The sequence below is a fragment of the Octopus bimaculoides genome, chromosome 16, assembly GCF_001194135.2.
Source record: "Octopus bimaculoides isolate UCB-OBI-ISO-001 chromosome 16, ASM119413v2, whole genome shotgun sequence".
Classification (NCBI taxonomy): Eukaryota; Metazoa; Mollusca; class Cephalopoda; order Octopoda; family Octopodidae; genus Octopus; species Octopus bimaculoides.
In genome coordinates, this window is record NC_068996.1 from 18,415,473 (window position 1) to 18,430,441 (window position 14,969).

Genomic DNA, 14,969 nt, shown 5'->3' on the forward strand with positions numbered 1-14,969 from the left:
TATATATATGGTGTAGGTATCAGTTAGAGGGGTTTAATACCTCTAAGGGATAATTAAATCCAGAGTCACTTCTGGCTATTAGCTGGGTAGGTGCAGTCTTTTGTAAGGTTGTACGGTAGCAGGTGTTTTGGTTGGTACTGGAGTTTAGGTTATATAGGAGAAGAAAATGGATATAATAACAATGGGAAACTCATGGTTTCACTGGTATGTTTTTAATTAAATAGATAACAAAGAAGGAATAAGCTACCCTCATCTCTGCTTCTTTCTTCTTTGTTATCTATTTAATTAAAGACATACCAGCAAAAACCACAAGTTTCCCTATGTTATTATATCTATTTTCTTATATATATATATATATGTTCATGACTTCATAGGCACCTAAAATAGTTAATAAACGCATCGCACATGCTAACCAAACCATCCCTAATATCAAATAATGGCCTTACTTTGTTATTTATAATTTTGTAATTGTATTCACAACTCAAAATATAACTATTTTGTACATATGTGTCATATGTGTCCTGATTGTTTTGTTGTTAAATGTTTTAATTAATAATCTGATTATAATGACAAGAGTTTCTTCTTTTTTGATTAAGTATTCATTTCTTCTTTTTCTTGTTGAATTGTTTTTAATTTCTTGAAAATTGTTTGAGGTGTGGTGCTGTATGCAAATGACGGTGGAGGGGCCTACTGATATAGGAAGAACTCCATGATGTCCATAGCAGAAGTGCAATGCTCTTTGAAGAGCGCAAAGGGAGAAGGACTTGGCAGTGAATAAGTATTATTATTATGTATGTATGTAGATATGTATGCACATATGCAAGTGTGTGTAACTATGTAGGTAGATATGATGGCACATATGCAAGTGTATGTATGTATGTATGTATGCATGTAGGTAGGTATGTACATCTGTAAAAACACGTAGCTTAGAGGCCTGAGTATTGTGAAGGTGTGTGGCTTTGAGGTTAGAGTATTGTGAAGGCATGCGGTTAGGGTATTCAGCTCAAGATCATAAGGATGTGAGTTCAATTCCTAGATGAGCATTATGTCCTTGAGCAAGACACTTATTTCTTGTTGCTCCATTCAGCTGGTAAAAATGAGTTGTGCCTGTAATTCAATGAGCCATCCTTGTCACATCCTGTGCCATGCTGAATCTCCCCGAGAACTGTAAGTACGCATATCTGTGGACTACTCAGTCACTTGCATGCTAATTTCACAAGCAGGCTGTTCTGTTAATTGTATTTGGAACACATGTTGCCATAACCAAAAGAGAGCCAAGCCACTTGCATCTGTATATGTACATGTGTGTAAGTATGTATGCAAATATATACATTAGTATATATGTATGTAGGTAGCCATGTACTTATGTGCATCAGTACATGTATGTATGTATGCATGTATATATTTTTTATTTGTTTCAGTCATTAGACTGCAGCCATGCTAGGGCACTGCCTTGAAGAATTTAGTTGACCAAATTGACTCCACCAATACTTAGTTGTTTTTTAAAGTCTGTTACTTATTCTATCAGTTTCTTTTTTGCTGAACTACTAAGTTACATAAACAAATCAACACTAGTTGCTGAGTGGTGGGATGACAAAAGCAAAGGCACACCGACACACACACACATACATACATACATACATAAATACATACATACATGATGGCCGTCCACTTGTGACTGAGAAAGACCATTGTTGATCTTTAGGAACCTTGTGCGCTCTAGGACTAACTTATATTTTGCATTTGGTGGCTAAAGAGCCCTGCTCTTGACAAGCATACACGACTGCAAACATTGCAGACCAAGCTTTCCCCATTCACTATGATAGCAGTGGGCTTTCAAGCAACATGTTTAAATTCTTCATGCTCTGTCAAAGGTGTTGACCCCCTCCTTAACCTGTGATGATGGCAGGCATTGCTCTCCCAGTTTGTCTCCTGCATATCACAGGCATTCAATGAGGACTTGACACAGTCCTTAAATCGCAGCCTTGGTTTCTGCCGGAGTCTCCTTCCATTCACAAGTTCTCCATATAGCATCTGCTTAGGAATCCTGCTATCCTTCATTCTAATTAGGTGTGCTGTCCAACTTAACTAGTGCTTGTGCACATTGCCTCAATACTCAAGATATCAGTTGTTCTCAGGACCTGTGTGTCTGGAGTTTTTAAGGTCCAACTGACCTTGTTGCATAGTATCAATCACTGTTTCATCCACAACTGACTCATGGTTTAGGAGTTCAGAGAAGTGTTTAATCCAGCGACTTGTGATTTCTGTTGATTTAGTAAACAGAGTGGAAGACGCCTTGGAAAGCAAAGGAGCTGATGTGGAGCTCTTAGGTCCATAAACTCGCTTCATAAGATGGTAAAGCTTCTTGCTGTCATTTGCATCAGCAGCAGCCTGAACATCACAAGCAAGATCTTCCCACCAAGTGTTCTGCATCTTCCTGAGAGATCACTTCAGTAGTGATCTTACACTGCTATAGTGAGCAAGTGCTAGATTTCACTGCACAGCTGAAAGTCCTCTGTGCAGCAATACATTGTGGGCATGGTGCTTTACAACCAATAGTCTCTGAACTTCGGCATCATTTTCATCAAACCAGTCTCTTTGTCTGACAGTAGCATATTCTAGTATTTCAGCAGCACATTGAAGAACCTGGTCTCGAAAATCTTCCCATACTGTAGTGTTTTCAATGCTGGACAAGCGAGTCCGAAGCTCTTTCCTCAACACAGCATTATATATCAGATGGACATTCAGATGCCGAGGAATGCCGACTGGCCCTCTTCCCTCTTTCACTCTAATCACCATCTGGAACTTTGCTCACACCAGACTGGTCTGTCCAGCATTCCAATCCATGAAAGGACTTGACATTACAAATGTCATAGATGTTACGCTTGTGGATGATGACATAATCCAGCAAGTCCCAAACTTTAGACCTTGGATGCATCCACATTGTTGTGTGATCACCTTTGTGCATAAAATGAGTGCTTGCGATGTAAAGTCCATGTTCCCTACGCCAAAACGTCCTAGAGAGTGTCATGTTTGCCTGTCTGTTCCAACCCTGGCATTGAAATCCTCCAGTAGAATGGACTTTATCAGAATTGGGGATTTTCCTAAGTATGGCTCTCAGCTGGGCATAAAAAATAGTTTTATCTTCATCACAACTGGTCAAAGTAGGTGCATAGGCACTTATTAGAGTTGCAAACCGCCCACCTTTCAGGTGCAATCATAGACTCATTAGACATTCATTTATAGGAACAGGAAGCTCCTCCAACTTCTTAAGAATATCAGATCGGACTGCAAAGTCAACACCAGCTTCTCTGCGCTCCTCCTTCAGCCTCCCCTTCCAAAAAAAAGGTGTATCCACCTCCTACTTCCTCGAGCTCACCATCACCTTCTATACACATTTCTGAAAGTGCAGCTGTATCAGTGTTATAGCAGTTCAGCTCACAAGCAATAAGTACAGTGAGTCTTTCAGGCCTACAATCACTTGTTGTCCAACAGAATGCGCACATTCCAACATGAAATGTTCAAGTTCCATCCAGATTTTGTTAAAAAAAGCCTCTTTGTTTTTTTAGTGCAAGGTGAACATTCGTCAGTTGTGCTAAACTGACCAGATATAGAAAGACAGGCAATTTTTGGTTCACCTTTTCTAGAATCTTCCCAGCCTCCAGGTGAGCAGTGCCCTCTTCAAATGGAGCCGCTCAGACACCCATGCAATAACTGGATACTACTGCTGTCTTGGGTGACAAGGAAACTTTTTATCTAGTATGGGCTGCCTATGTGCAGGTCACTGATTACATGCTTCCAGCCCATCAGGTCTGTATACTTCACCACCTTCCCATTGCCGCAGGACTTCCAAATAAAAATAAAATAAATATATACTAAAAATACATACATACATACATACATATGTGTGTATGTATGCAAATACATACACAAACATGCTTCCACGTATTTTCTTCTACCAACTTCACTTTCAAGGCATTAGTCGATGTAGAGTTTAAAGTAAAAGACTTTAAACCCAAGGTGCCACACTGTAGGACTGAACCCAGAACCAGATGGCTGCAAAGTGAGCTGTACTTTACTTAAGTAACTGTTAATCATGTCCATAAGAATCCTATTCAGTAGTTGTGCATTTTAGATCCGTGTCTTATATTTTAATATCCACCTGCATAACTATACAGCATCACACCTCTTACAGGTACATTGTATTCTTGTAATATTTACCTTTTACAGTGCTAAAAGTTAAGATTTCTGTGTGGATCTCTCTTTTTTTTTTTTTTTTTTTTTTTTTTTTTTTGCTTTATTTTATGTATTTACTGGCTATAACAGATGGAAAAACATGGGAGAAAAGCCGTCCAGCTGTTCCAATGCTCATAAGCATGTATAACACTTCTGAACGTACGTCTTTTGTGACGCACGATACAAGTTCAATTTCCACATCAAGTGCAGTGTCTGTCGAGAATTTCGGATCAGTGACTTCTGGAGCTAGAGAAATTGTGGGAACAAGTCCAACAGAATCGAATATGGATGAGGATAACATTAAAATGATGAAATATGAATGTGCCGATCGACGTGCTACGGAAGACGCTAGTAGTGTGCTTGCACATATGGTTAACTGCAACTGCGAAACACAAATACGAGGCGAGAAAATGGTGCATAATCTCACATCTTTTACATGCTGTCATGAAGGGGCAACAGGGAATGAGTGCGACTGTTCTATTGGTGCAAGACACGTCCCAGCTGGAGCTAATTCATCCCTTGTTAATGAAGGTTCATCACAACAGAAAGGTTTCCAAAAGAATATATATACATATATATATAATGTGTGTGTGTGTGTGCATGTGTGTTTTTGTGTACATGTATACAGTGTGTGTATATGTGTGTTTGTGTACATATATTGTGTGTATATATGTGTGTGTTCATATATATGTATATATGTGTGTGTTCATATACATATACCACATATGTATGTACATCTGCATGCATATGTGTGTGTGTGTGTGTGTGTGTGTGTGTGTCTGTGTGTGTGTGTGTGTGTGTGTACATATTGCAGCAGAAATAGTATAGTAAAATTGCCATGGGGAGTGGAATATCCACTGCTTTAGATAGTCCTTCAAAGTAAAGTAAAGTTGGCATCATTTCCATTATCATTATTATTTAATATCTATTTATCCTGCTTTTACAAGTCAGAAGAAATTTATTGATGCAAATTTACTAGGGCCAGATCTTTTCCCATCACCAGCGTTCACCTGTTTCCCTGCAAGGTAATATTTGTCCATGGCCAGTCATGTTTTTCAGAAAATATCAGGAATGAACAACACTGCTAGTATGACAGTGACACTCATTTACAATAACCAACATGAAAGCAAGGAGATACAAATATACACAAGTTCACATGGAATTTCTGTTTATCAAAACCATTTAGAAATGTTTAGCCAGCCAGGGGCTGTGGTAGAAGACACTGCCCCTGGGTAGAACTGTGAGACTGAAGCTGAAATCATTTGGTTGGAAAGCAAATTTCTTGTTCTTATAACCAGGCTTATGACTACATATATGTAATGCGACAGAGTACATAAAATTTGTTGTAAGAAGTGGAAAATAAATCATTTTGTACAGCGTACAGACTCCTTCTTCTGGTTCTTGCTTTGCCAGGACTATAAACTAGTGCACGTACCTCAATTCCCTCACTATGCCATGTATGTGTGTATATATATATATATATATATATATATATATATATATATATATATACACTATGCCATGTGTGTATGTATATATATATATATATGTATGTATGTATGTATGTATGTATGTATGTATATATATATATATGTATGTATGTATGTATATATATGTATGTATGTATGTATGTATGTATATATATATATGTATGTATGTATGTAAATATATATATATATATATATATTGGAAGGTTTGGATTCAGGTGAATATGGTATTTAAGTGTAGGCACCAGAATTGAGTATGGTATTATCCAATACAGTTTCAAAATAAGGTGATTAAAGTCAAAATAAGCAACAAGGATATCCAAAGTTAATGCAGTACGATCCTTTCATGCGACTCCATTTCTTTAAACAATGTTAACAATACTATGTATGTATGTATTTATGTATATATATATATAAACATATATGTATACATATATATATATCTATATATAGAAATGTATGTATATATATATATATATATATACACATATATATATGTATGCATATATATGTATATATGTATTTGTATGCATGTATGTATATATATATATATATATATATATATATATATATATATGTATGTATGTATGCATTATATTGTTGATTTCTGTAATTATTATCAGTGTACTTAGGCAATTTAAATAAGAGTTTTTAAACTGTTATTTCTAGCAGGTTGACATACTTAGTATGTCCTTTGATTAATTTTAATCCTTCAGCTGCATGCATGAATGTGCAAGGTTGAAATAATCTTAGAAATTGATATTAAGTAAAAAAAAGTATAAAGCTCTACATTTTATCATGTACTGAGTAGTAAATCTGTAAAAAAATATTGCTTTGAGTAAACTACACACACACACACACACACACACACACACTGATATGTATATATATTCACGCGTATGTATGTATGATATGTATGTATGTATGTATGTATGTATGGATGTATGTGTGTATGTGTGGCGAGGGTATTCATGTATGCATGCCTAGAGTTTGTGTTCATAGATATCTCATACTGTGGAGCTCTAACATGAAATGCTAATTTATATCACCAACTTTTTCACAGATGTACTCTCGCACACCTCACCTAAGATGTTGCCGGCTTTTTTTACGTACTTGTCAAAAAATTCCATTACATATCTTTTGCAGCATTGCTTTTTTTTTCTGTTGAAATGTATATTTTTTTAAGCTATTGTAATTAAGTTTCATTTGTGTCTATATATTACTTTTTAATATCTTCTCTTTTCTCAATCTTAAAATTTGCAATTATATCTTTTAAAATCAATGTTTTGGTTTTTTTTCAGTTGAATTAAAATCCATCAGCTTATTTTTTTGCTATCATTAAAAATTCATTTTCAAATATTTTGCTTCTGTTTTAAGTGCCACATTTGTTCATATATAATCTGCACTTTTGTATAATGCTTACCATTTATTATTAGCATCATAATCATTGTTTTAATGTCCACTTTTTCATGCCTGTATGGGTCAGATGGAGTTTGAGGCATATTTTCTACAGCTATTTACTTCTTCTGTCACCAACCTCACCTGTTTCCAAGTAAGGTAATACTCCATCATTGTCAGATAATTTTCACCAGAATATTGGAAAGGAATGTCATATAACAGTCATGTGATGTCAAGGAGACATATTCACACACTCACATCACACATGCATCTAAACATATACACACTTTCATACATACTTTATATATATATATATATATATATATATATATATAAAATGTGAATCTGGAAAATGTTTTGCTATTATTTATTCATCATTACACGTTTCATTTCTACATGTTGGATAAACATGTAAAAAAAATTCCTATTAGAAATTCTTCAGACAGAGAATAAAAAATTACATTACACACACACACACAATAGGTTTCTTTTAGTTTCCATCTACTAAATCCATTCACAAGGATTTGATCAACTGAAGCTATAGTAAAAGACATTTGCTCAAGGTACCATATAGTGGGACTGACTCCAAAACAATGTAGTTGGGAAGCAAACTTCTTAAATGCACACTCCCAGGCTAATCTTATAACTCTCATAGAAAAATATATTGTTACTAGCTTAAAAGCCGTGCTATCGGACAGCTTTTAAGCTAGCTCCTGTGGATGGCTCTTCATTAGGCCCTGGGCCCAACAATGACACTTTATGCATTGAGTACGTATTAAATTTTTATCAAACTTGAACAATTTCCGTCAAAACAGTGATGTAATTGTTTGACTTGGAACTTATTGCAAAGTTGCATGATAAACAACAGTACCACTACCATCACCACCACATCTGCCATATGCACACCATTCAGACTTCTGACACCATCACCATCAATACCTTTGACTTTACTGCCTACCCCTCTGCCACCATCACCACTGTCTTTCATGTCGCTTATTCTCACCGTCATCCCTGCCATCATCACTTCTGCTTCTATCACAACTACAGTTCATACTATTACTCCATTACCATCACAAAAAGGCTAAATGTGTGTGTAAAAGAATTCAGTGTTCGTTTAGTATGTTTGTTCAGTATGTTGGTTCAGTGTTCAGTCCCTCTTTCTCTCACATACCCACTCTTTTTCTCTCTCTTATTATTACTCCCACTGCCACCATTGACACTACTACTTTATATAAAACATCATCAACTCTCACTAAATTTCTTTGTGTCTCTCGCTCTATCTGTCTTTGCCACCGCCCTCACCATCTCTATGCATGTGCAGTAGTAGAAGTGTCATTGAATAGTGAGAGAGGGGTGTCAAGTTGTGACACACTGACACACAAATTAGTTTTCACATTTACTTATATTAGATTATAGTGATCTTATGTCTTTCATAAAACTCAGCTTCAGTATTAAATATAACTAACTAATATCAACCCTGAATATAGTGACACACTTCAGCAAAAAAATTGGATATAATTTAGTTTGCATGTTTAATACACACCACTGATGCTTAGTTTAAAAATTAAGAGAACAAAATATGTATATCATACATAAACACTGCACTCTAAAATCTGAATATAAGATGCATTTGTTTCACATAAAGTATTCCTTTGGAGGCACAATCATGGCTGTGTGTTTAAAAAGTTTGTTTCCCAAGACACATGGTGTTGAGTTCAATCCCACTGCTTGGGGTTTTGGGCAAGTGCCTTCTACTCTAGCGCTGGGTCAACCAAATTTTTGTGAACGAATTTGGTAGATGGACCCTAAAGGAGGCCTCTTGTATATGTGTATATGTGTGAATGCTTATATATTTGTATCTCCTTGTCTTGACATTGCATGATAGCTGTAAACGATTGTCACTGTCATACAAGCTGTGTTGTTCATTTCCAATATTCTACAAGAGCATTTTCTAACCACAGAGAAATATTGCTTTGCTTGGAAGCAGGTTAGGGTTGGCAACAGCAAGGGCATCCAATGGCTATCACTGTCATAGAAAGATATGTTGTTGTTGCTATTATTATCATCATCATCATCATCATCATTATTATTATAGTGAGGGAAGTGATCTAGCAGAATTTTTGGACAAAATGCTTATTGTCTTTTTTTCCTGCTTTTTATGTTCAAATTCTGCCAAGATCAACTTTACCTTTCATCCTTTCAGGGTTGATAAAAAGTAAAATACCAGTCAGGTATTGGGGTTGTTGTAATTAATTTGCATGCCCCTCCTCCTGAAGTTAATGGCATTGTGCCAAAATTAGAAAGAATCATGACAAGAAAAGAAAGTTTGAAAGATTTCATATTTTATTGTTTGAGTTGTGAAAGGTAGTTTATTTTTGTTGATTTATTTTCTTTTTGACTATCAGGAAACGAGACCGATGAGGAATTTATTACCATGAAAGATGATGAAGACGAAGAAGCAGCATCTAAGACAGAAGGGAAAATTTCTGTTACTGCTCATGTAACTGCAAATAGTGAAAGTAAACCTGTTGGTGAGTCTTCATCCTCCACCTTTTCATTGTTGTCATCATTTAACAATTTAATATCTATCTTTCATTCTTGCATGGATTAGAGGGTTTGACAGGATCCTGTGAATTGGAGGGGCTGCATCATACAACAGTTTTTTTTTTTTCTGTGTGACACTGGTACTAGTGAGGTCGAGTAACTCACAAGGCAAAGTAATGTGACCCCTTTATTTACTGTAATTGTAGTAGAGAAGAGGAAGTGGCTTTATGCTTGATGTTGAGAGGCCAAAGTATACTTTTCTTCACCTTCACCTGATACTAAACAAAATGAGGATATTATGTTTATATTTTCTGAAGCAATGCTTTCTGTTGCTTGGTGTTTCATCTTCAGTAGAGTATAAAACCAGCTGGATGCCCTTTCTGTCAAAAATGATTTTGCCACCTCACAGCATTAAATGGTATAAAGCTAACAATTTTAAGGGAGGGAGTTAGTTATATCGTTGATTTATTTTGCTATTTCCATAAGAATGAAAGCCCAAGTCAACTGTAGCAGAATTTGAACTCAGAAAAGCATTTTATATAACACTCATAACAATCCTGACGGTTTCCCACCCTTAGTTGACAAATAATATTAGAAGAGAAACAGAACCAGTGCTTGTGTCTATTTCTGGCATAATGACCCTCCCAATACACTATTTCACTTTATGACATTTGTAAACAAATTTAAAAAGAAACGAAAAATTTTATTTATCTATTTATTTATCTATTTTTGCAGAAAATTCATCAAAGACTACTGTAAATAAAACTGAAGAAATTAAGGCAGACAGCGAGAATACAAAACTCGATCAGTCAGCTAATGATACCCATGAAAGGGAAACAAATGAGACGACAAAAGAACCAGATTTGAAAACAGAGAGCACAGATGGTAAATCTACTAGTGGTAGCCAAGACAATAATGAAAAAGCATCTGTAGCTGAAGAAAAAGATGAAAGTGTGAAACCAAAAGCTGCACATGTTGCTGGAAATGTTCAAGAGCCACCTGCTGAAGAGACAGGTGACTCCAAAAGTACAGGCATTAGTGGTGTTGCAGTAGATTCGACATCGGTTTCCTCAAGTTCAGAGCCAAAAGCAACGACCTCTTCTGCTGAAGATGTTGCAGCTACAACGGTTACAGCAACAGCTGTTGACAGTGGTACTGTTGTTAACGAAATGACGACAACAGCTGCGGAAACAGCTACTACAAGTACTACCATCACTGATGTAAAAATTGAGGTATCTCCAACAATAGAAGATGGACAAGATCAACCTAATAACACCTCTAAAATCGAAACGAGCAAAGATCTACTGCAAGAAGGTGAGAGCAGAAATGATGAAGAAAATCCGGAAATACAAGAATGCATATCTTCAATAAGAATTGATGAGCAACCTAACAGTGTTTCAGTCTCGGCTGACACAGCAGTAAAACCACCTGAAAATCTACAACTTGCTGCAAATATACCAGCAACGTTTGACAACCTACCATTACCAAGCGAGGGGAGCTCACTTACTGAACGCTTGGAGAGAGCCCTCGGATCGTCTGCTCCACTTCTCAGAGAGGTCTTTGTGGATTTTGCACCGTTCCTATCAAAGACTTTAATCGGATCCCATGGCCAAGAATTACTTGTTGGGGGTAAGTATATTTTCTTCAGCTCATTATTTCATTTAGCGTGCGTGTGTGTGTGTGTGTGTATCATTCTGTATATCTTACTTGACATGGATATACTGTAAGAAAGCCGCACAGCTGTTTTGAGAAAGCATCTCTTACGCATGAGTAAAGCTAAAAAGCTCAGAGTTAGCAGTTGCAGGTGAAAAGTGTCCAGTAGTAGAATTGCTAGATTTGGGATTTCTGTGCATTTGTGCATCATTGATAGCAAACGTATGTATCATTCAACAATGGTAGTTGCTGAATAATATTCTTAAGGCTGCAATTTATTCACATGCAGTATCTTTCAGAGCTTGTCGCTAATTCGGTTCTTAACCAAATTGAAAATTGTTAGCATTTTGGAAGAGGGCTGGTCCCTAGCTACATTTTGACATTAAAAAATTGAGATTTGGTCCAATAGAAAAAAGTTTACATCAAAATTTGTAATAGCATTATAGGAGAGTAAGTAACACCACCAATCAACTTTAGATCTAAATAACTTTTTTTATTGTAAAAGCAAAAATATATTTATCTTAGCTTCAATGATAGAAGGCATGAAGAATTTCATAGTTTTGGTCCTATGCAACAAAAATTTTGAATCAAAAAAGTTGTGATGTAAAATATGGAAAAAATATAACTAAGGTAAAAAATTGGATATAAGTATAATTAATTTTTTTTATTTTAAAAACAAACTATATTTTAATTAAGCTTAAATGATAGAGCTCAATTCAAGAAATTTCATGGTATCAATCTCGTGCAATGAAGTTTTGAAAGAAAGAAGTTATGAGTGTTTGTTTCTCAAATTTGAGGGTGAATATATAATTCTATACTTTTTTATGAATATTGTACTATAAGGGGACTTTAAATATATGTCACCAGCATCATTGAGATAAGGAAAAATTATCATTGACACCACTAATTGACACATTTGACACATTATTAATTAGCATAATAGCATAGTCTGGAAAAAACATGGATTACATGGAAAAATGTGAGCAAGGGAAATAATATAAAAGATTATAAACCTGGAAGATTACAGGACAAGTTATTACACTTGGAAAGGTTCAAGACAAGTTATTGCATCTGGTAAAGTACAGAACAAGAAAATTCTTACTTAAAATATTGCAGCTAAGGAAAAAATTTGAATATTAAAAATTATTTGATTTTAATTTACGAAGTAACATTATAATAAAAGAAAAGTACCATCATTTTCTTAAAATATTCACTCACTAGAATGCTTAAAAAATGAGTGCCAGAAGTACCAATATAGCTAAAGTAGAATAGTATATAAGGTAGGCAAATTCATTATATAAAAAAATAGGGATTGGGTCAAAACTGAAAATGTGAAGACCTGGCAATAACTTCGGCAATAACTCAAGCAAATTTTACTGTGAATTTGTTGTTATAGTTGGATTTTACTATAATAAATAACTAATTTTTGTATTATTCTATTTATTGTACTAATTATATACTATTATTATTTTTCATAACCTATTTTCAAATTTCTAATTATTAATTAATAATTTAAAAAATTAATATTTTAAATGTGCAAAAGATATTTTGAGTTATTTTTAATTTTTAATAGAAGTAACAACTAATAACAAATAGAAGTAATAACTTGTAATAAAATTTTTAGTTTTAATAAAAGCTAATGTTTTCTAAATCCAAATATTTTATTTGAAATTTTATCCTTGGCTGCATTATTTTATGTAAGAATTTTCTTGTTCTGTACTTTACCAGATGTAATAACTTGTCCTGAACTTTTCCAAGGGTAGTAAATTGTCCTGTAATTTTACAGGTTTATAATCTTAATATTATTTCTCTTGCTCGCATTTTCCCATGTAATATATACATGTATTTGAATAAATATATTAATTGCTGGTAAGGACACCTTATTTTGTTTTGCAATCATAACAGACTCAAGTATATTAAAGATTTATTTTAAGTTAATACTGTGCCTTACTTTTGTATTAGTAATGCATTGTTTCCATTTTTAAGTTTATCTCTCTAGATTTTCTATAGAATTTAGGGCCAACAGTGAAAGTTTATGTAAACAATGCAATCAAAGATAGAAAAGGTAGGTAATGGGTGTTTATGCATATTCTAGGAGTTATTGCTCCTTCTTCAGCACCATATCCAACCTATCAACTATCCATGAATGCATTGCTTAAATATCTATTAAGTTTAGTGGCGTAACACTATTGGATAAAACAAACTTACATATTAAATACATTTCTGACAACTGGTGTCATCATCATCATCATCATCATCATCGTTTAACATCCGCTTTCCATGCTAGCATGGGTTGGACGATTTGACTGGGGACTGGTGAACCAGGTGGCTACACCAGGCTCCAATCTGATTTGGCAGAGTTTCTACAGCTGGATGCCCTTCCTAACGCCAACCACTCCGAGAGTGTAGTGGGTGTGTACTGGCAACGGCCACGCTCGAAATAGTGTATTTTATGTGCAACCTGCACAGGAGCCAGTCCAGCGGCACTGGCAACGATGTTGATTCAAATGTCTTTTCACGTGCCACCAACACAAGTGCCAGGAAGGCAACGTTGGTAACGATCACGCTCAAATGGTGCTATTTATGTGCCACCGGCACGGAAGCCAGACAGCTGCTCTGGCAACGATCACGCTCGGACGGTGCTCTTAGTGCTCCACTGGTACAGGTGCCATCACGGTTTTGCTTTCGCTTGTCCCAACAGGTCTTCACAAGCTGAGTATAGTGTTCAATGAAAGAGACGTTGGCATAGGTGCCAGTCTACAAATATAGTTCGATTTCGATTTCACTTGCCTCAACAGGTCTTCACAAGCGGAGTTTAGTGTCCAATGAAGGAAAGGTTCGCATAAGTGGGCTAGCTACATCCCTGGCAGAGGCCTTGGATTTTGGTCTCACTTGGCTTGCCAGGTCTTCTCACGAACAGCATATTTCCAAAGATCTTTGTCACAAGTCATTGCCTCGGTGAGGCCTAATGTTCGAAGGTCGTGCCTCACCACCTCATCCCAGGTCTTCCTGGGCCTACCTCTTCCACAGGTTCCCTCAACTGTTAGGGTGTGGAACTTTTTCACACAGCTATCCTCATCCATTCTCGCCACATGACCATACCAGCGCAACCGTCTCTCTTGCACACCACAACTGAATGTATATATATATATATTAATTGCTGGTAGGGACACTGTATTTCATTTTGCAACTATAATATACTACGAAGTTTATTAAAGTTGTGTAAGTCAATACTATGTAGAGATAAACTTAAAAAAATAACAACATACTGCTAACACAAAATAGGACAGTTGTCTCCTCCCTCTCCACTAAGCTTCATCTTAGGTCTCTTTAACACTTCTCATATTTGCTATCATTTCCTATGCCTTCTCATATCTGCCATCTGTGCTCCCCTATTCAACACCCATGTCACCTGACCCATTATAGTGACCCTTATTCATTTTTTCTTTTATTCTTATACTTGTTCCAGTGATTTGGCTGCAGCCATGCTGGAGCACCACCTTGAAGGGTTTCCAGTCGAAAAAATCGCCCCCAGGACTTATCTTTTTAAGCCTAGCACTTATTCTATCAGTCTCTTTTGCTGAACCACTATGTTATGGTGGTGTAAACATACCAGCACCACTTGTCAAGTGGTGATGGGGGGGGGGGGGG

General features: G+C 35.9%; 1 protein-coding gene across 4 annotated transcripts in view; it reads left to right on the forward strand.

Annotated features, from left to right (window-relative positions):
* LOC106873692 (neurobeachin) overlaps positions 1–14,969 on the forward strand; it is a 436,667-nt gene that overhangs the window by 94,770 nt on the left and 326,928 nt on the right. For 3 of the 4 annotated variants that reach the window (XM_052973555.1, XM_052973556.1, XM_052973557.1), the window contains exons 30-32: positions 4,327–4,785; positions 9,527–9,652; positions 10,401–11,294. In XM_052973555.1, the coding sequence (XP_052829515.1) occupies positions 4,327–4,785; positions 9,527–9,652; positions 10,401–11,294 (1,479 nt within the window). The remainder of the gene's footprint in view (positions 1–4,326; positions 4,786–9,526; positions 9,653–10,400; positions 11,295–14,969) is intronic. The other variant, XM_052973558.1, reaches the window with a different exon arrangement.